The 21,739-nt window shown below is 43.1% G+C and overlaps 2 protein-coding genes and 1 long non-coding RNA gene across 4 annotated transcripts in view; 2 read left to right on the forward strand and 1 right to left on the reverse strand.

Moving 5' to 3' along the window:
* The window catches only part of nyap1 (neuronal tyrosine phosphorylated phosphoinositide-3-kinase adaptor 1), a 37,900-nt gene extending 30,664 nt beyond the window's left edge, over positions 1-7,236 (forward strand). Inside the window, exons 3-7 of one of the 2 annotated variants that reach the window (XM_079566520.1) lie at positions 175-545; positions 1,372-3,207; positions 3,341-3,568; positions 4,234-4,334; positions 4,940-7,236. In XM_079566520.1, the coding sequence (XP_079422646.1) occupies positions 175-545; positions 1,372-3,207; positions 3,341-3,568; positions 4,234-4,334; positions 4,940-5,353 (2,950 nt within the window). In that variant the 3' untranslated portion in view covers positions 5,354-7,236. Of the gene's footprint in view, positions 1-174; positions 546-1,371; positions 3,208-3,340; positions 3,569-4,230; positions 4,335-4,939 lie in introns of both variants that reach the window. The other variant, XM_079566519.1, reaches the window with a different exon arrangement.
* LOC306970537 overlaps positions 1-21,739 on the reverse strand; it is a 46,631-nt gene that overhangs the window by 5,918 nt on the left and 18,974 nt on the right. The gene's annotated exons all lie outside the window — the stretch shown is intronic.
* On the forward strand, positions 8,479-21,541 carry atp1b2b (ATPase Na+/K+ transporting subunit beta 2b). The gene is made up of 7 exons (XM_079565932.1): positions 8,479-8,900; positions 13,604-13,732; positions 13,814-13,921; positions 15,450-15,655; positions 17,023-17,082; positions 17,504-17,599; positions 18,734-21,541. Exons 1-7 carry the CDS (start codon positions 8,810-8,812, stop codon positions 18,899-18,901), a joined length of 858 nt encoding a protein of 285 aa, XP_079422058.1. The 5' UTR covers positions 8,479-8,809; the 3' UTR covers positions 18,902-21,541.

The raw sequence follows: 21,739 nt of genomic DNA on the forward strand, positions 1-21,739 counted from the left end.
ACGGCGTCACCCAAAATGAACCCGAGCATTGTATGATGCTACATTTTGAGATACTGTACAAACCAAAAATATTTAATAGTGATAGTCTTCTTTCTTCTTCTTTTGTTTTTATGCACTGGCACTCCATAGACCTTCTTACTCACTGTTGCTTCTTTCACTCTGTTTTCTTTCCAGCTCTACCCAAAATGACCCCTCCGCTACTGTGGGCAAAGTTCGAGACCTGGCATCGTTTCGCCGCCACTTCCGAATGGGCTTCATGACCATGCCCGCCTCCCAGGACCTGTCCCCTCACTCATGTGCCTCTGCCATGGCGCCCCGCTCCCAGTCGTGTCACGCTGTAGGCGCCAGCGACAGCAGCCTGGAGAGTGAGGACTACTCTGACACGCAGTCCCAGCATGGCGCCCGCTGTCCCCCGGTCAAACCCAAACGTCACCCCAGTACCCGTCTCAGCTCGTCGTCCGCCGACGGCAGAGAGGGCAGAGGGGCGCCCGAAGCTGCACCGCCCCCTCCACCCACACAGTCCAAGCACTCAGAGAAGAAGAACTGTAAGTATGGGCCAAAAGCTGTAGTGTAGTGGGAAGGAGGGTGTGTAGGAAAAAGAGTTGCCCGTGGGCCTCAAAAGATTTTTATTGCAAAAGACTATTAATATCTTGGCCTTTACCGTTTTTATGCGATACAGATAAAGGTGGCTCAGTTTTACATAATCTACCTCCTCAACCAGAAACGGTAATCGTCTTCTGATAGAATTTATGATCTCTTTCCAGTGTATAAGAATAGCATTACAATTTAGTGCCTATATAATATCCACATATTTTGATTCTGCATTTGCATTTAAATTATACTGTCCATGATTATCTTCAGCTGTGTACGTTTATGAACTTACACCGGGCTCCACATTAACATATGGGATATTTCATTTAGGTGCACAAGGCCAAATTCAGGCATACTTTGGACATGCCCCAAACACATCCTAAATCATCATTTCATCTTCTATAAATATACGCTATATATCATTTGACCATGCACTTAGAAATAAGCCTGCAAGTACTCTCCACATCCACAACTATACTCGTCCCGACAGGATCCAACAAAAAAATATTTAGTTAAACCCTTAGAATAACACAATTTGAAAAAGCGACAAAAACATGAAAAAGCAAGGGGAAAAAAGCGATGAAGAAAGTCACAAAAAATGACAAAAACACAACAGAATAACTACGAAAACGAGACAAAAAAATACAAAAAACCTTAGCTTTCAAATGAGGCGTTACTCTGGCCTATTGGCTGTAAGCTCCAGTTGAGAAGCTTTTAGATTTGGGTAAAGCCGAACTGGAGAAAATATGCTTGGTTTAATATCTTTGTTTTTCATTGCAGCTATGAAAAAGTCTGACTCCGGAGAGCTTTGCTCCAAAAAGGTCCCCCCGCTAAAGCCCAAGAGGAGCCCGAGCACCCAGCTGACCTTCGATGCCGTTCCCCCACGTGTGCCTGCCTCCCTGCCTTTCCAGGGGGCCGACTCCCAGGTCCAGACTGACGGTGACGAGGAGCCCGTCTACATAGAGATGGTGGGGCAGGTTTTCACCAGAGAAAGTCAGACGGCCACCCCTCACCCAGTCACCCCTGTGGCCACCACCCCGGACTCCGACTCGGATCAGAGCGAGGCCATATATGAGGAGATGAAGTATCCCCAGCAGGAGAACAGGGAGAGCCATCACAGACAGCCCCCTCCCAAACATGAAAAACACAAATCCTCCAAGCATTACCACTCAAAGCCTTCTTCTTCGGCTGGCTCTTCGTCTCTGCCTCGCCCCTCCTCATCGTCGCCGTCTTACTCCAAACAGAAAGCAAATGTGTCAGTCTCCCACTCCTTACCGCTCCCCTCGTCTGCGTCCTCCACCCCAGTGCCCCAGGTGTTATCCGCCAGCCCACACACCCCGCGGGCTCCCACTCCTTACCTTCTTCCAGGGAGTAAGTCTGAGTCCGAATCCAGCACAAAAATTCCAGCGCCTTTCCCCAATCTTCTCCAGCATCGCCCCCCACTATTGGCCTTCCCCCAACCAGCTGCTGCATCCAGTGGCGTGCAAAGCAAATCGTCATCTTCTGCCAAAACTCAGACATCGAACGCCACCACGCAGGCCAGCACCTCCTCATCCACCTCTAATGTCCCTCTTTCCGGATCCAAGGAGTCATCGAGTTCATCCGACAAACACAACCGGGACTCACAGCTCGGCCCCGCCCCGGGACTGAGGGCCCGGAGCCACTCTACGCCCCTCCCGCCTTCATCCAAATCCACCTCGCCGTTCTCTCATCACCACCATCATCCGCACCACCGGCCGTCCCACTACCACCACTACCGCAAACCCGACAGGGGGGACTCGCCCGCCCCCACCAAAAGCAGCAGTGGGCAGTCAACGAGCCAAGCCACGGTGCAGACCCAAACCACAGGCTCAGGCAAAGAGAGCAAGTCGGTTAGTTTCCTCTTAAAAGAGAAAGGGGAGAGAGATAAAGACAGAGACAGAGACAGAGACAGAGACAGAGACAGAGACAGAGACAGAGACAGAGATAAGGAGAAGGAGCGAGGCGAGAGAGACCGGGACAAAGGCAGAGAGCGGGACAAGGACAAAGACAGGGAAAAGGATCGGGACAGAGACAGGGATAGAGACAGGGATAGAGATAGAGACAGGGACAGGGATAGAGACAGGGATAGAGACAGGGATAGAGATAGAGACAGGGACAGAGACAGGGATAGAGACAGGGATAGAGATGGCCCACAGTCCTTACCTTTAGACATTAGTTCTTCATCCAGTCAAACGCCCCAGAGCAGTACCAGCTCCACCCCTACGCCTCTGTCCTCATCCCAGCGTCCTCACTCTCGCCCGCATCTCCGCTCACACACCCCCCACGGCCTGCCAGCATACAAGCCCCCCTCCTCTGACAGCCCCCTGCTGTGGACCTACCCCTCAGGAGGCTTCCGAAGACCACCGGCGTACGAGAGTCACAGGGCCAGTTCACAGACGCCGTCGCTGCAGCACCCGTCCAGCCTAATAGGGCTCGGAGAGGGGCCTTCCAAGAGCAATGGAGGGTCAAGCTCGCTCAACTCCAAAGCCGGCTTTCTGCCTTGGGACAGCAGTGCCAGCTTAGGAGCGGATGAAGGCTCTTACTGGCCCATGCAGAGGAAGCTTTCCTTCAGCCATGGGAGCAGAGATACAGAGAGTAAGTCACACTTAATCACACCAAAACGCTTTTATATTAGTAAAGTCAGATTAAGATGCTCTTTGAAATGTTAGAGTGATTGAAATGTGCCTAAAGTAAGAAGTCTTGCTCTTTTGTGTTTTGTGTACTTCAGAAGATGAGGGCCGTGCCTGGAATGGCAGTGCTGATGCCTTGTTGCGGATGGATAAAGAGGAGCTGGGGTCTCGAGGGGGTCACTCAAGCATCCCAGTTCATTTTGGTGGCAGGGCCCTGGGCCACAGTGAGTCTTTGGCTGGTGTGGACAGTAGCCATGGATTCAGAGCTTTGCCCAGGGCTGGCCTGCCTCTGCCATGCCAGACGTTCCCTGCCTGTCGCAATGGAGGTATGATCTCTCCGATTGCAGTCATTCAATCAATCAATCGATCAACTTTACTGTCATTGTCATACCTTTGTAGTCCATGACAATCAAAAAGCCTAATTCATAAGTGTTCAATTTAAAGTGTTAATTTCAGTCATTACTGTCACAGTGCGCACTCCACTTCATCCAAAAAAGGTTAATGCACTAGACACAGTATTAACAAAACCCTCGTGTGAACTTCCTTAACTGATGCCAGCCTTGAAGCCTTGTCTTTGTCAGTCAGGGAAATGAAGAGGAAAGGCCTTTTGGGGCACACAAAGACAGCACTTCAGAAGCACAGTGAGACAATAAAAGAAGGGCTCCATGAACCCCTGACACAGGCCTTGTTTATTTAGATTGTGTCACACCATGACGGTAATAAAATGCCACACATCACATACCTAAAGTTATGTATTGAAGTAAAGTACGGTTGAGTTCAGCATCAATCTGCAGCACAAGGTTCCAGTCCTTAAATATGAACTTGTCAGCACAAAACATTCATAACAGACTTATATGAATACAATTGTCAAGGGTTGTCCTGTTAACGTCTTCAGGTGCACATTGTCATTGCTATGTATTAATTGACACGGCTAAATCAAAGCACACCTCTGCTTGGGCTCATAATAATGTGTGTTTGTTTGTTCCAGAAGTGGGGCGTCTGGGCCGGTCTTCTTCTGCTGCTGGAGTCAGACAGGTGGGAGGAGATGTCCCGAGACAGAGCAGTCTGCCCACACGGGACACACTGAACCTGGTAAATCTCCAATAGCCATTTTTTATTATAGACCATTCACTTCAGACAGACCACATTTGGGAGTGAACATTAATACTGTTCTCGTTATTACTTCTTTCCTGCTAGAGACAGGCCTTGTGCAGGTCTATTTATAGCAGTAGCTGTGCCCAGTGAGCAGAAAAGCTCCATTCTGGCACAAAAGAATAAGTCATAAAGGTTTATGACGCAGGCTAATGTGTACAGTAGAAAGTGCATCACGTACACTGAGGTGATGAGCTGCAGTCTCCTACAGCACATTTTGCCCAGATTCAGGCTGCATAGCAAATGCTGACGCATTTGACCATGCTGCAGAGTCGGTCTGTACTCTCATGGACCCTCCCTTTCTCGGCAGAAAGTAGAGCAGTACTGCCGCCTGGTGGTAGACAGCGCCAGCTGCATGCTTAATCAGGCAGTGCTGAGTTTCTCGGTCAATGTGACAGCTACAAAAATAGACATCTATTGATAATTTACTCCAAGGACAAACACTTTGTAGACATACTTCTTTTTTCTAATGTACTGTAGAACGGTCAGGAAAGGAGGTTTCTTCAACACTTTGAGAACACTACTCTGACTCTTTCTCTCTATAGCTCCATCTCTCTGCCTCCTGTAACGCCAGCAGCCCCAGTGTGTCCCGTCAGCAGCAGCAGCTCCAGCTCCATCAGCAGCAGCTGCAGCTAAAGCAGCAGCTCCAGCAGCTGCAGCAACAGCACCATCTACAGGTGCAATTCCAGCAGCTGGCTCAGCTGGCCCAGGGGCAATCTGTCAGTGGGAGTGCCCCCTCCACCTCACAGACCCAGAGAGATGGCAAACTGCTGGAAGTCATTGAGCGCAAACGCTGCCTGTGCAAAGAAATCAAAGCCCACAGGCGTCCCGACAAAAGCTTGTGTAAGCAGGACAGCATGCCCATCCTCCCGAGCTGGAGACGGACACCTGAGCCTCGAAAGACTGGCACACCACCCTGTCAGCGACCGCAGGCTGTGGTGTGGGACACTGCTATCTGAATGCACATGAGGACTGCACTGAAGGACAAAGCAACAGGAGGAGTACCGGCCCAGTCTGTCATAGAAATGTATTTAAATGGTTGTGGTGATATTCATTACAAATGTTTGCCTCTATTTGTGGTGTGTCGAACTGCTCTAAGGACAGTTAAGGGTATTTGATAGGAAAACTGGTAAATGCGGTGTTAAGTGTCACAATCAGAATAAACTAATTTCTTACCTGAATGAATGATTTGTAACAACTACCTTGTTATTCTCGATGTGTTCTAATTGCCAATGATTTTTGCCACAAAGCACCACTATTACAGCTTCAAATACATGACCGACCAGTAAGGGGTGTTTTTTAGATCGTTGTTGCCAAATCTTCTCCTGTCTACTTGAGACGATAAAATAGTTTTAATTTTCCCAGCATTTAGATCAAGAAAAAAAGGCACTTGCCATTAATGATTTAACTATTGCTGTGTAGAAACTTCTCTGTGGGTAAGGAAGTTCCTGAAATGTTTCTTGTGAATGCATTTATGAGATATCTTGGTATCAAATTGTCATTGTGGATGCAATTAACCATCACTGGAGAGTAAAAAGCTACCTACTGTATCTGTTCACATATTTGTAATCAATCAAAATCTATTTAATTTACTCAGCATTTCCTGCAATTTATAGCAATATGCTCCCAGTGCTGGAGCAATATCAGTGTGTCAACTAGCCTAACATACATATCTAAGACTTGAATGAGTCATATCTTCTGTGTCATTTTTTCTGCATGTCAACAATAGACATACAGTATTGTAAAAACGTGTGTAGAGATGATCATGTCGAACATATACATTCTACAAATACTCGCTATAACAATATCACGTGGTTGTACAGAACAAGGGTGTTGTGACAGAGGGCCTGAGCGGTGCAGTCCAGTCAAAACCGTCAATACAGATCCTTCATCGCAGCTGCACATTAGTGATTGTCTCATATCTCGAAAAACGCAGACAAATCAATATCTTTGACTGGTGCAACAGAGAAGACTGTGAGAAAATTGATCACCTCGATTCAATGCTGGAACAATCTGCACAAATCATGGTATAGGACAATTTCAACCCCGCTGTAAATAGATAATGTACAACTGTATTGAAAATGTAGCAATTCTTTCCATTTTCATACTTAATCAGTACATTTTATGTAGCATATACTGTACAAACATTTTCCTTTTTTTTTTTTAAGTTCTAGATGAATTTTATCAGCTACCACCAGTCCACGCATTACTTTACCAATAAGCAGAGTATGCCCTCTATCGAAAAGTTCATTCCAACATAAGTTCAATTTATGCAAGACTCCCTTTAAGCTGTGGTAACGTTTCATTTACACATTTGTTTTTTTCGATAGCCGCTTTGCTTTCATGTACAGATTTTTATTTATGTAAAAACTTCAACATCCCGTCCTGTTGACATAATGAATACTTTGCTGCTATACCTTGAACTGGTGTCACATACAGTACATGGAGGTTTACCATGTTGTTTTATTATTGATATAGTGCTTATTATTCTTGCATATTTGTTTTGATTTCAGGAGCTATGTGAAACTAAAGAGTGGTGTAATAATATTAAGGCACTTGAATGTCCTTTGGTTGTTGATGTTTTTGATATAGCACCAAATTGTACAGTTACACCCCGTGAAAAGGAGACCTATGTAAATGTAATGAAAGTCACAGCTTTGGCCTTTTTTTTTTTAGAAATATTTATTTTTGTTCCACCCTGCTCCTGTCTGTTTTTTGTCTTGTTTTCAAGCTTCAAAAGTCCATTTTGAAACAGGTCAGGTTGAGGGATATGGGCAAGTGCAATGCATGCAGAGATTCCTTACAATGAAATAGCCCCGAATTTAATTACGATTCAGAGTAACCATCTAAATATGATTTATTCTCATCGACTGATATCGAACCCTGGGTGTCATTTCCAGTATAGTTTACAGAAGATTTTGGTTTCGTGTGTCTACTTAAACACTGGCCATTATATGAGTGCCATACTATATTGATATGGTAAGATACGGTGTACCTTGGAAATCACTGTAGTGCTATATTTGCATTGATATTGTCATTCAAATAAATTTTATATAATGAACTTTACATAACAAAAGAACGTCTCCATGTTTTTGTACGGCCCCCAATGTATCACAGCGAAGATGCAGGAGTGGACATTATGTTCCTACAACACATCTGCAGATCCGGCTCTGTCCCGCTGAGGGAGCCAACATGACTGAGCCTCAGTCTAGAAGATTCTCCTTAAGAAAGATAGCCCTTAATGCAACACATGTTTAAAGGAGCCAAAGTCACTGTTGTGTAGTGGTATGATCAGTGCAGTGCCACAGTATAGAAAACCAAGCCTATGACTCTGTAGGGCTTTTTAAAAAATCATCATTAATTCAGAGCATCTATCTCCTAAAACACACACACCCTTCCAGTTCTAATCAAATGCAAACGTAAGACCGTCTGTTGCACCATTTAGCCAACTTTTTTTTCTCTCTCCTCCACACTGGAACTAGAAGCCCGCCTATCCTATCCTATCCTATCCTATCCTATCCTATCCTATCCTATCCTATATATTCATATATCATATCATATCCTATCCTATCCTATCCTATCCTATCATATATCATATCATATCATATCATATCATATATCATATATCATATCATATAACACTTTCTAGGAAACCTCCTTCATCTGAAATATTTAACACTTTCTCCTATTGAGCACCAGAGACACTTTTCAATCCTTTATGAACACATATATATCACATGAACCAACTTGTCTTCTCTCTGGGGGGACGTGACGTCATTGGACCCGGCACCCAATTGGAACACGCCGTTAGTTGGCGCGTGACCCGTCGTTAGGTTCACGCGCAGAGGAAGATGCTGCGCCTGTGATTGGCCCGTCTTGTGGTGACGGGGCGGGACCTGTGGCTCTGCTGGGGATGGATGGCAGGGGGAGGTGTGACTGGGAGAGGGAGAGAGAGAGAGAGAGAGAGAGAGAGAGAGAGAGAGAGAGAGAGAGAGAGAGAGAGAGAGAGAGAGAGAGAGAGAGAGAGAGAGAGAGAGAGAGAGAGAGAGAGGCTGAGGCGGGCGGGGGGACTGCTTTACCGCAGTATCACTAGATTTCTGCACCACTCATCAAAACTCTGCGGCATGCACACAGGAGCTGGGGGGGAGGGCACTTACTAGACCCGCTCTCTGTACTCCACTGTAACGGTCCTCTTCCGCATCCATTTTTTTTAGTTGTCAGATTTTATTTCCTTTTTTTTTGTGAGCGTGTGTGTTTTAAGTCATTCTATTTGCACGCTCTCTCCGAACGTAGCGCGGGAGAAAGAGCCATCTTTTTCCTCCCATCTCCCTGTAGATTTCTAGCTCACTGACGCGCTCGTGTTCCGTATAGGGCGCCTCTCTCCTGCTTTCTGAAGTGTGCCGTTGTATGACAAAATGGCAAAAGACGGAGAGAAAGGAGAGTGGAAGGAGTTTATATGGAACCCACGGACGAGAGAGTTTCTGGGCAGGACGGGGAGCAGCTGGGGTAAGTGCAAGCCTATCTGTATCAATGCAGCAAACCCACGGTAACAGGTCTCTCAGATATAATGGCCTACTGTAATGCAATGTGTGCCAAAGCCCGGAGTTCCCTGCCTGCCTGTGGGAACATGCGAAAACTTTAGGGGCGGCTGTCGCTGTCCACTCCGGCGTGGTGCTGATTCTGAATGCGGCAGCGCGTAATCTCGGAAACGCCGAGAGGGGAAAACGCGCTCTGTGATCGAAATGCTTCATTTATTTATTAATTTATGTGGCTGCCCTCCCCGCAGTGCGCTCAGCATAAGGGTGTAGGCATATGGGCTGGTTTTAGTTGGACCGGGCCATGCTGCTGCAGTGTTGCTGCTGAACAGGTCTCAGGCTGTTGCAAAGTGCACATCATCAGATCTCTAAGGAGGGATTTCATTCAGCTGCAGTCAGACCTCATTCCAAGACAGGGTTGCCTTTTTCTGTTAGAGCTGTGAGGAAGGGATAAAGTAGCCTATAACACTTGTGGTTTGTAAGTGTTTTGTCTCCCTCATAAGTAGACTACAATGCGCAATGCCCTCTCCCCACAATGTTCCATCTTTCTGTTCAACAAGCTCCCAGAAACTTTTTTTGAAAGATTCATGCCATGATGGGCGCATATGGCTCCGTTCTAATGACATTGGCGTGTTTTAATCTGGGTAAAGCCGAGGGACAAATGCTATTTGTATCACCCCCAGCCCGGCCCCTCCCAGTGTGCGTAAATCAGTGAGCAACTTAATCCTAATCTAATGACTTCATTGGCCGATTGGGAGGTATCATTGCGGGACCTTACTTTGCAGCAAGTCACCTGCTCTCAGGAACTTCTTGTTATTCTTCTAATCTCCACGGTGACTGACAAAGCTTATTTCAGCATCAATGATCTTAATAATTAGTCAGCTGTCTTGGTTACTATGGGTCATAAATAAATCTGTCAGATACTGCTGGCCTCTCATTGACTGTAGCTTCCTTCAGTGCGGCCCTCTTACGGTGAAGGCCTTAATCCAGCTCAGTGTGTCCCAGGTGCTCCAAGGTCTGCTGGCCTTTTTAAGCTGTGCTCTAAGGCTGGTTAATTAGGCTATTTATGTAGCCGCTCCCTCACTATATGTTGGTCGACAGCTAAATTTGGCCTTTCCCCTCCTGTTCTTCCTCACTCACTCCGGGATGAAACATGAATGGCGCTGTACTTTATTCCTCATTACAGCCATGACAGAGCAAAGACCAAAGCACGGACCTGGCCAGGAGAAATGCACAGTCTCTGGCCAAAGATAATTCATGTCAGAAGTGGAAGATCAAACAGGAAGAGCACCCAGCCTCTTGTGTCTCCTGCTTTGTTTTCCCACTTTAATGATATGGAAATAACCCTGTTCTGCACACAAACCAAATGAGCAGGAACTATTATTTATTTAAATGAATGCATTGGCCCTCCTACTTCTAAAAAAAATAAACAAGAAAGTCCTTGTAAACATGAAAGAACAGTTAGGCTGGCTCATTTTGATGACGGTCTTGTGTTTGATGTGTTCAGCATGAGCGCATAAGAAGCCCTGCTAATTAACAGCAAAGGGACACCTCCACCCATTGTGAGTGAAGAAAGAGCAGGACACTGAACCTGTGCTTTTGTCCGACGCTTTCAACAGACGTCCGTGCGCCCAACCTGGAGTGAAAAAGATACACTTGCTTGTCCGTCACCAACTACCCTCCATGCCAGGGGGACATCCAACCGCCTGCCTGCACGCTTGACCCCGCGCATGTGCTCATATGACGGGGAACTTTTTACATTCTGGTCAATAACTTTATCCATAAAATGCCAAGTGTGAGACTCGGGTACAAGGCTCATGCAATATAGTCAAATTAAGACAAATCTTTTCTTCTTACTTGATATCACATTAGTATAGACTTTTTTTTTCTTTTAGACACATTAGCGATTGCTGTCCATTACTAAAGACACTCAAAACATGTCTGAACCAGCTCCAAATCACTCCAGGTCCCCAGTGTCACTGCTCCCTGTGGAGTTTGGTCCCCTTGACGTTTTTGTTATGAATTGCTCTGAGCCTGGCTGTGTAAGAGAAGCAGATGTAGCGCTGAGCTTGCTAATAGCGCCCCTCGCTGTGGAGCCATCCTGCAGAGGCAGAGGGTCAGGCCTCTCAGCAGCTGCCCGGCCACGGCCCCAGGTGTGCAGGAGGGAAACGTGTGCGCGTAACAGGCAATTTACTTTTTGCACCTCATGCCCTCCTGTGCGATGAGACTGTGAGACTGACAGCTGCATCAAAAGGGATTTATTTGGGGATTTTAATCAAGCTATGACACAGAAAGTCTTTTGGACTGTAGAATTCACTGGTTTGGGACTTTGTGGCCACAGACCTGGACTGAATCCTGTTTCATTTCAGTCACTTCAACTCTGAGACATCAAATTATAGGTCATGCTTTATCCAGGTTTTTACAACTATTTTCGGTATTTTTCTAGTATTACTTAAATGACAGGTACTGGTGAACATGCTGCTAATAGGTGGGGATGAACAAATCTGGCCAAAGTGTCTTTAAGCTGAAACAGATTGACAAATACTAGCTTTTCCCATGTACAGAGTGAACTATGACGTCCCGTGGCTGAAATAACATCACGTCAGAGCCTCACTGGATGAGACACTTTAATTGATTCAGTAAGACAGCCTATAATTGCCATGTAACCTTATCTGTGTGGTCTGCTTACACCGAGCGGGGGCTGTACAGTCCCGACTCAATCTCTGACCCAGTCTCCAGGGGGTCCTCGCTCTCCTCCCCCAGTTTCTGTCATCTCCAACACCCCCCTTGCGAGACACTGCCGCTCCGAAACAAAATAGGTCAGAGAGCAGCTATTCAAGTCACATTCCATTAATATTGTTTATAGCTCGCGATACAGAACCGCGCGATTAGTTTCAGCATCAGTGTGAGGTTGAGGAAATGGCGTTATGTAATTATTTTGGGGTTTACGTGCGCTGAGAGACAGAAAGAGGAAGACAGATGTTGGATTGAAGCAGTGGTTTTGGGGAGGATTAACCAGGCCTCATGTGCGAGTCGGGTCCAACAGTGACCACACGCTCGCTGCACTTGTTTCAGCAGATGTTGTTATTTATACAGATGTGTGTCCTCTGCGGTCATTGTGTGAAGTTGAGAAATGAAGCTGTGTATGCATAAGGCACGCATGTTTACACCCACAATGAGAGTTCAAATAAACAAAGGTAATACATTCTGTAATAGCTGCATCCACAATTTGAAGCACAAAGCAACAGCTGCATCTCCACGAAGAAGAATATGTAGCCAATTCAGTTTGTGTATTTTACTGTACTTACTGTCCTGAAATATTAATGAGTGGGCTCGATCACAGATGCTCATCAGACCTCATCAAAACACAGGGGGAAGCTGACCTTTGATTGTTACTTTGCAAACGTTCAAATTGCATTATACTTCACAACATGTGTCTCAACTATCACTAATAATAGGATGATAATAAACCTATATTGGCATGGAAAGGATGTCCTAAGCTTTTGCAGCATTTAGCAAAGTACTGTGTGAGTGGGTGATTGGTAGCGAGGGCTGGGTACTTTTTTCGATTCCTATACTAAAATATTTGTCATAAAGAACGGAATAATAATGTGAGTTTATTTAATAAAAGTATCATTTATTTGAAGTGAAACAACCAAATAACTTTATTTAATGCTGTCCCAGGACCCAACAGGCATCAAAACTTGTTCTCTAAAGATTAAAAACAGAGACGAGCGACTTGCTGTGTAATTATGTTGAAGCAGTCAAAATGTCATCTGAGGCACTTCCATGTCTTTGTCAAGGAAAAATTTGCCATGACAAAGACACGTTTGTGTCGCAACATGTTGGCTGTCCAGATGATTTAATAAAGGACTTTTTGTCATGGTTGAATGGTGGAACGAGGAAAATAAAACCCAAAATGCCGGACTGCAACAAAACTGGTGATGTTTAATGAAGGAGGAAAACCAAAATAACAAAACCCAGAGATGACAAAAAACTCAGAGAAACTGGGGCTAAGGTAGACAATGACACGACAAAGAACAAGGGAAACACAGGGGTATAAAAACATGAGGAAACGGGGCACAGGTCAAACACATCAGGGCGGGGCAGGCAAATAACGAGGGTCAAACAAAAAAACAAAAAACATGTAAAATAAAAACACCAAGGACTGATACAAACACAAACCAAACCAAAACAGGGTAACAAAAGGCCGAATCGTGACACATTTACATTTTTCTTGTACATAGAAGTGCCTCAGATCATGCCATTCTTTGACTGCTTCAACACAGTTACACAGCTCTCTGTCCGGCCCTATCCTTGAAGAGCCCCCGTGGACAACACTCGTAAACCTACAAAGTGATTAAGATGGTAAAACACCGATCGTGAAGGAATTCAGCAAATGCAGTATACGTAGTTGCCTTATGACGTCTTGTTAAACCATGTCACCTGACCTACGGGCTGTCACTACTCACTAGGCTGGCTTATACTCGATTACACACAGCAAGCTTTACAGGAGGGGCTGTCGTAAAGCAGTGTGCTTATTAGATAAAGACTGAGTTACACAATTAATGCTCTGGAATTGAGTGTTATTTAAGTATTTCATCATTAATTACTTCTTTTTGTGCCCGACTATGACCAGCTAAACTAAGCCTTCCTTTTCCCCTCTGTCCGCAGGTCTTATTCTTCTCTTCTACTTAGTTTTCTACATCTTCCTGGCGGGCCTGTTTGCACTCACGATGTACGTCATGCTGCAGACTCTGGACGACCACAAACCCACCTGGCAGGACCGCCTCTCCACACCAGGTTCACTTCTGTCCAGCTCGCACGAAAACGTGTGACGGATTTTGTGTTGTAACTTCTGCATGTGTCCCGCGTCCCGTCCAGGTATGGTGATTAGACCTAAAGCAGACGAGACCTTTGAGATCATCTACGACATCGAGAAGACAGAGACCTGGGACATGTACCCCGAGGCGCTGCACAAATTCCTTGAGCGTAAGTCAATCAGAAAATCCAAAAGAAATAGGGGTCTGGTGTCCATCATATCTGAGGAGATTTTCATACATATGGCTTTCTTTTATTTATTTATTTTGTCAACATTTCTGAGGGAAACCCATTGATGGCTTTCAGATTCTAAAATGTGATTATTTAATTCTCCCAGATGAGGGACAAGAGCTAGCTTTCGCTTTTGATAATATACATATTTTATGAGATATAGTATCCTAAAGAAAAATCCACAAACGTTGAACCTGATCGTTTATTTTATGCTCGGTCAGACACCGGTGCTGGAACCCAAATTTATGCGGATACTGCGGATTTTTCTGGCATCGTTTCAATGATCCGATACAGTGCTGTATTCTTGTAAGTAAGGGCTCAGATTCAAGCCGCAGATGCTTTCTGCATCTTGGCTAATGCTACACTAGCGCAGAGCAGCTGAAATACTGACTGTGGAGGCTCTGCAGGATCTATAACTCTAATAATACTCACAGAAAAAGTATTTGTGTTTCCCCTTTGATGCATTCAATAGTATTTTAAGTGAAGAACTTGGCTAAATCGAGCAGCGTGACTCACAGCGCATGGACTTTTCACAGGACTCGCTCTTATTTATATTGATGCCCTGTGTTAACGGACTGGTACTTGGTATCGGCAGCTACGCTGAGCTGATATCGGTATCAGATCGATTAGAAAAAAATGAATAGTTGAAATCTTGATTCATACAAAGCCCTTGAACTTATCTATAGTACGACAAATACCTGTATAAGATTTTTTACTCCGCATTTCCCCCCCAAAACCATACAACTCCAGTCTTTCCAATACACATCCCTACATAAAACATCAACATTAGGATTTAAATCAGAACTCCTTTATGTAGAGCTGCTCGATTATTGAAAAAATAATTATCACGATTATTTTGGTCATAATTGAAATCCATAATTGAAATCCAATATCTATTTATTTATTAATCAAAAAACTATGCTGAATATTTTTTCTGAACAGTCATAAAAGTACAAATGATTTCAAGTATGCCTCGATTAAGGAGAGGTCTCTGTTTCACACCTGCCCCCTGCTGGCCAGCCCTCACACCTGCGCAAGTAAACTGAGCAGCGCGGCCTGATGGCATCATCACACAGCGCTGCTTGTTTTTGAGCCATTGCACATGAAATGCGAAGGGAAAGTGATCCCAGCGGCATGAAATAATTTCATGCTTTGTAAAAAAAAAAAGAAAAATGTGATTTATTTTTATTTGTTTAGTGTAATAATCGAAATCGTAATCGAATTTCGATTAATTGCACAGCCCTACCTTTATGTATGTATGAGTTTGGTCAAATTTATTGTCAAATGAACCACATCAAACCCAAATAAAAACCCCAAAACAAAACAAACATTGCACTCAAAGCTCTACTGTAGGGGTCAGGTAATAGAGGGAAAGGGAGAGTTCAGCATCCTGACAGCCTGGTGGATGATCAATGAATTGGGCATAATAGCGACGTAATATCTCCCTCATATTGTATTGACTCCACAGCCTACAACGATTCAGTTCAAGCCCAGAAAAACGACGAGTGTGTCTCGGACCGGTACTTCAAGCAGGAGGACAGTGAAGAGGTGAAGAACAACCCCAAACGCTCCTGTCAGTTCAACCGCACCATGCTCGAAGAATGCTCCGGCCTCCACGACGTTTCCTACGGCTACCAGGAGGGCAAGCCCTGCATCATCATCAAACTGAACCGGGTATGAGAGTGATACTAAATCGGGTATGAAGGAAGAGGAAGGGGGCAGGAGAGCAGGGATGGCGTTGCTAGGAAACAGAGAGCGACTGTGTCTAATCAAAGAGGAAGATGACAGTACTGTAGGTGAAGGATAGGGCGCTACGCCAGGATTACGGGTTACTGTCATTTGAATGAGAATGAATGGATATAGGCAAAGGTAGGATTAAAGCTTCAGAATCGGGTTGGAATGACCTCATCAAAGGCACAAGGCTCAATGTAAGCGTGAAAACATGAAAGGAATATCGGGCCCAGAATGAGGTTTCTTCTGTTAACATGATATGCAGATGGTCTCACCCTCTGCCTTTAAAATGGTTTTCAAGCATTTCTATTTAAATACTTGCACTTTGGTTGTTTCATAAGCATGAAAGAACAACAGCCAACTCAGCAGTGTCTTAAAATAAAAATAATAAAATTAAATATCACTCAAGAATAATAATTATATTTTTCAGTAGAAATACAATTATAATGCCTTTGTCTTTTTCCCGCATTTTACATACAATAAAATGGAAGAAAGTTGATTTCACTCACATTCAGATTTTATTGAGTCCAGCCAAAATAAGTAATAACCGGATCCCAAAGATCATTGTCAATTTTCGAGTGGAGTTGGGCTGTGATTTTCTCTATACAGTAAATCTCTTTCAGACCCTTCTGCCATTGTTCAAGTGTAAGGTCTTTAGCCAGGACTTGGTAATCATTTTCTTGCCACTAAGAGCAATATCTGAATTAATATAGTGTACTTTTTGTTTAGATCATCTCTTAGGGCTACTCCTATTACGCAATAAACTAGTTCTGATGACAGGTTACATTTTAACATGATTTGAATTTCCCCGTAACTCCCTGCCAAGAAAAAAAACAAACAGGACATTTACAAGAATGTATGGAAATTTTAATGAATAAAGACCCTTTAATTGTTTGTAAATATTCTGGGCTTAGCTAGAGGCGGGAAGCTAGATTCCTATCTATTTCCATTGTAGCTGTAACGATAAACAAATGTCTAACTGTTGTCGGAAACATCACATAAACCTTATTTTATTGTCTCAAATTTAATTCCTCTTGTTCTTGCACCTTAAGCCGCAACAGGACCTCATTATTTAGTTGTAGTTTTACACTTAAAATCGCTAGTTTTAGTTGAATCTTATTTCTCATGATCACTTCCTGTCTCCAGCAGATGATGTAAGCGGCAAAAGGGTCTATAGAAACATGACATAAAAGTGAAAGTGAATGATTGATAAGGGATTTAAGTGTTATACTTGTAAAGGCATAGGCTGTGTTTAGTCTTATGAATACCTGTTATGAGTGGAGAGTGAAAATGCGTTGTTGTTGTTGCAGGTGATCGGGATGCTGCCTGGAAAGAACGGTCTGGCTCCGTACGTCACCTGTGGAGCTAAGGTACTGCCCTCTGTCTCTCGTGTTGAAGTGTTGATGCAATCTTCTAAATCCATCTATCTTCACAGCCCAGTTCTAGCACCGTCATTACTGTTTTATTTACAATATGCCATCAACCTCATTGCATGTTTGTGTTTCCACTGTTTCATATCTCCATCTGTGTGTGTCACTCTCTTTTCACTGTTGTGCAACACGATATATCCTCTGCCAGAGATATAGAGTGGGCAAGGATGAATGGGTAAGAGGACAGGGCCTCAGTGTGTAGAGTGAGCCTAGATTTAATTGTTAGCGCTACGGGATAATTTAGCGTTGTTGTACTAGTTCTGTGTCGTCCTACAAAAGTAAATTCAAAATAGTGCTTGAACGCAGCGGCATTACTCATAGTAAAAATGGCTAATGTCTTTAAAATGTTTCTCCTCTGCAGAAAGAAGACAGTGAAAAGATCGGAGAGCTCATGTATTTCCCTCCCAATGGCACTTTTAACCTTATGTACTATCCTTACTATGGGAAGAAAGCTCAGGTAAGACATGGCATAGTATATCCATCCATCCACATGTCGAGGCATCTCAGTCACTGTTCAGGTCAGCATTATAAACAAATATAAATATAGCTGTTACTAATATGGTTTATCAATATAGAGAAAATCCTTTTAAATACACCTCAGTACTAACAGGCTGAATGTTTTCCACTTCAGGACCATTTCCGTAACACACAAAAGATTCAATCTAAGTAACTTGTTTACCTTAATAAATCCTTTTCGTAGTCCCTCTGGGGGTGATACAAGTGTTAATGGGATGATGGGGGGTCTTTCATCTCCCCCGGTGTCTCTGGCCAGAAGACCACAATTGCAATTTTCCTGCCCGGAGGCCCCAATACACACTTATGGAATCACAAAGAAGAAGCTAACAGGCTAACGGGCAAAGCTAACTGCGGGTTAGCGCCACTTAAGCAGTATTTACAGCCAAGTTTGAGTGAAAAAATTACCTCCATTGTGTAATTGGATGTACAATATCCCTCTCTCTCTTTGTCTTCTCTGTCAGCGTAGTATTTACTCTCACGGACAATTAATGAGTAAAAACAAAACGCAATATGCTACGACACCTGCAGTGGCGCTTATGGCCTCTGGGGGCCTGAGTTACATAGTTCTGCTTTAAATAATAGAAAGAAAAAAAGCCCCATGATCATAGTTGGGATTGACTAAACTAAGATTTGATTAATTACACTGCCCTACTCAGCTATTACTCATGTATTTTATGATTTTAAGATTGCTTGCTAACCCAGTTAATGAAAAATGAGCATAACAACTACTGTGTAAATGTGCAGCACTGCCAAATGTCCATAAACACAGTTGTAGCAGCAGAAATGTAATTAATTACAAATATACATTTTATGTCTCAGTGGGCACCATTATAAATGTAATGATGACTACATTTGTTAAATATTCAATAGTTTTTTTCCCCTCTATGCACAGAGGAATTCTTGTGCAGGGCTCTCAAGGGATAAAAGATGCTTGTCAAAATAAAATGAATGTATTTATGCAAATTTTTAATAAATAAGTAAATATTAAGGCCACATATCTGAGGAGTGAAATCTTAAATACTGTAACAGTCCAGAGTCAAAAATATCAGTTCCTTATTGTATTGTTTCTTCTCAGGTGAACTACTCCCAGCCTTTGGTTGCCATCAAGTTCCTTAACATCACCCAAAACGAAGATGTCAACATTGAGTGCAAGATTAACGCGGAGAACATTCCCATTGGGAGTGAAAGGGACAAGTTTGCTGGACGCGTGTCTTTCAAACTGAGGATCAACAACAAGAACTAGGTTTACCAACAGCACCTACCACCAAACTCCTCCCTCCTTTCTTCTTCATTCTCCGCTACATTGCACATACCCAGAAACAAATCGCAGCATTCACACCCTTTTGCAGAATCTGTTTACAACCCTCACTTCGCTGTGAGGCCAAACCAGTCAAAAATCTAAAAAGGGTGCTAATTCTGTCGTCATTTCTGTTTGGTGAGCTTTGGGACACGTTCACTTTTCTGTAAATTAGTTCAACGTCTATTTATAGTGCATGACAAACTTAGGGGATATACATGAAAACGTAAAAAGTAAAACTCAAAATTTTCCTGGACAAGCAAGCGACACCACTCCAGCTGCCTCCTAATGACGTATCCCTCTATACTAGACGCCAAGTACAATACAAAAACATGTGTATCGACAGTATTTACCGGTATCATAACCTTATATCAGTACGTTTGTTTGTGAAAGAATAAATTATCTGTGTGAATGGGTGCTGCAATGAAGCCATTTTTGCATGTACTGTACGTATGTATCGTCTACTAAGGCAGGGGGTCCGCGTGTCCCGCCCCTCTTCTCTTATACTGTACGTGTTATACCGACCACCAGAGGGAGTGCATAGAGGTGTATCTGATACATAAATCTGCAAAACCTTTAAAAGAAGAGCGAGTGCGCGTGTGAAAGCGAGAGCGCGTTTCAGTGACATTTCATATTGTAGGTCGGGAAGTTGCATGCACTGTGCAATATTCATTAAGTGGCATACATTATGAATGCTTGAGCCCATTCTTCATAAGAGGACTTTTTCTCTCATTATTATTTTTCTTAACCAGGGAAGCATCATCAAGCTATACACATTACTATCAATCCTTTTTGCTCATATCAAACAATTCCTTAAAAACTTTAACCATTGCTGCGTTTCAAATGATTTTATTGTATCGCATCTGTGTGTCTGAAATAGATGCCTGTGTCATATTTTTATTTATTTGCACTTGGAAATGTGCTTTTTTTTTTCTTTTCTTTTTTCAGTGCGAAGTGAAATGAATAATGTACATAATGTTTCGCGTGGAGGAGGTTTTAGAAGTTTGTGTTTGTGTTTCCCTTTATCTCCAACTCATCCAGTCCATCATGAACCCTGAAAACATCACCCAACTGTTTTGTTTTTTTAAGATTTAGATTTAAGTAGATAAATTGTAGGTGCATGTTGATTATGTTTAGACCTCTTCTATCCTGACAGTTGTACTAATGACTTCTTCGAGCTCACATTTCGGAACGTGGTGCTGTCCAGTATAACATAACATAACATAGAGATGTCGAGAATCGATCAAATTCACTGAATCTAAAACTTTGCTTGCAGAGCTAATACAACCAACCAATTACCAGCTATTCCCTTAATGCGCTTCGGTTAAAACATGACTAATAAGACAACATTATAACTGTCATTTCAGTGTTGCTTATAATCCAGTGCTTCTGTGACAGCCCACTGACTATTTCACGTGCATTTTTCCCCCCTGGCATTCCAGCAACACTTACTTAATTTCACTGTAATCCCTTAATCTGGTTGGCTAATCCAGAGAAGGCACGCTGAACTTCTTTACCCTACTTTGTTGCTCCTCCTCTTTCTTGCTTCACTGTCATTCTCATTCGTTATCCAGGCCACAAATAATTTAAACATAAAGATTTTCCATTGCACTCAAAATGAATTGGGCACTGCTTCAATTCTGTGCATTTAAATTCAACCAGGCACCCTCAACCAAAGATCACAGCTGTAAATGTCACCCAGAGAAACTGTAGAGGCGAGGAGAAACTCCGAGGACGTATTTTCACAAAAAGTTTACTCTTATATATATATATATATATATATATATATAAACATACAATAAAACAGAGGAAAATGTGTATCACTGCTTCATAACAGTGCCTCCTGGTGGACAGACGGCGTTGCTCCCCCAGTGTCACCGAATGTCCAAATCCCCATTTACTTCTTTTATTTTGGATTGTAAACATTTGGAGACGTCCTCTAAAAGCAATATATAATTTGTAGTGTGGCTGTTACTGATCAATCATCGATAGCAAAGACATCTTGGCAACTGTCGCCAAAACACGCTTTATCAAAGAAAGATGGAACAATATTTCAAAGGTGTTGTCTTGTTTATAAAGAATATTTTTACTGATATTTTGTTGTAAAGAGGAGAGAATGTATTATCATGGATGTAACATGTCTAAGGGTTTTCAGCATTTATTGAAACGTTAAAAAAAAAGTTGCGTGCATGATGTGTCCTGTTTCTAAATGTAACTAGTAATGTACTTTACCTTTATTGCTTATTGGGAAACATGTGGGCAGAACCTGCAGAGATTATATTATATTAAATATTGCCACTCTATGAAAAAGTACACAAATGCTACAACAAAGCCATGCAGTACTCATTTTCTTCAATTTGGTCCAATTAACCCCATGCCGCCCGTCTCTGCCCCTTTACCCTCAATAGTACAGACCCAGGACAGTGTTACCGCAATAGTAATTCGGGATGGGTACTCCATGACATGTTGGGATATAATGGGATGATAATTATATTCTCAAACCTTTATTTTGCTCTTACTGTATATTTTTGCTCATGTTTACTGCAAAAACAAGATAGAGAAACTAATAAATGTCATTTAATTTAAGCGTTCAGCGTCTGTGTGAGCTTTGACATTCTGTTATTTTGTGAAGTGATGTTATTTGCCATGTACATGAAGTACATGGCAAATAACATCAATGTAGTTCTAAGACACATTTAATCACAGTCTAATCCAAATTGGCATTATAATGACCACGTTAGCAGAAAATTTGTTCTGAAATGCAGTTCATTTTCAGTGTTTCCG

This window comes from Gobius niger (assembly GCF_951799975.1).
Source record: "Gobius niger genome assembly, chromosome: 11".
Classification (NCBI taxonomy): domain Eukaryota; kingdom Metazoa; phylum Chordata; class Actinopteri; order Gobiiformes; family Gobiidae; genus Gobius; species Gobius niger.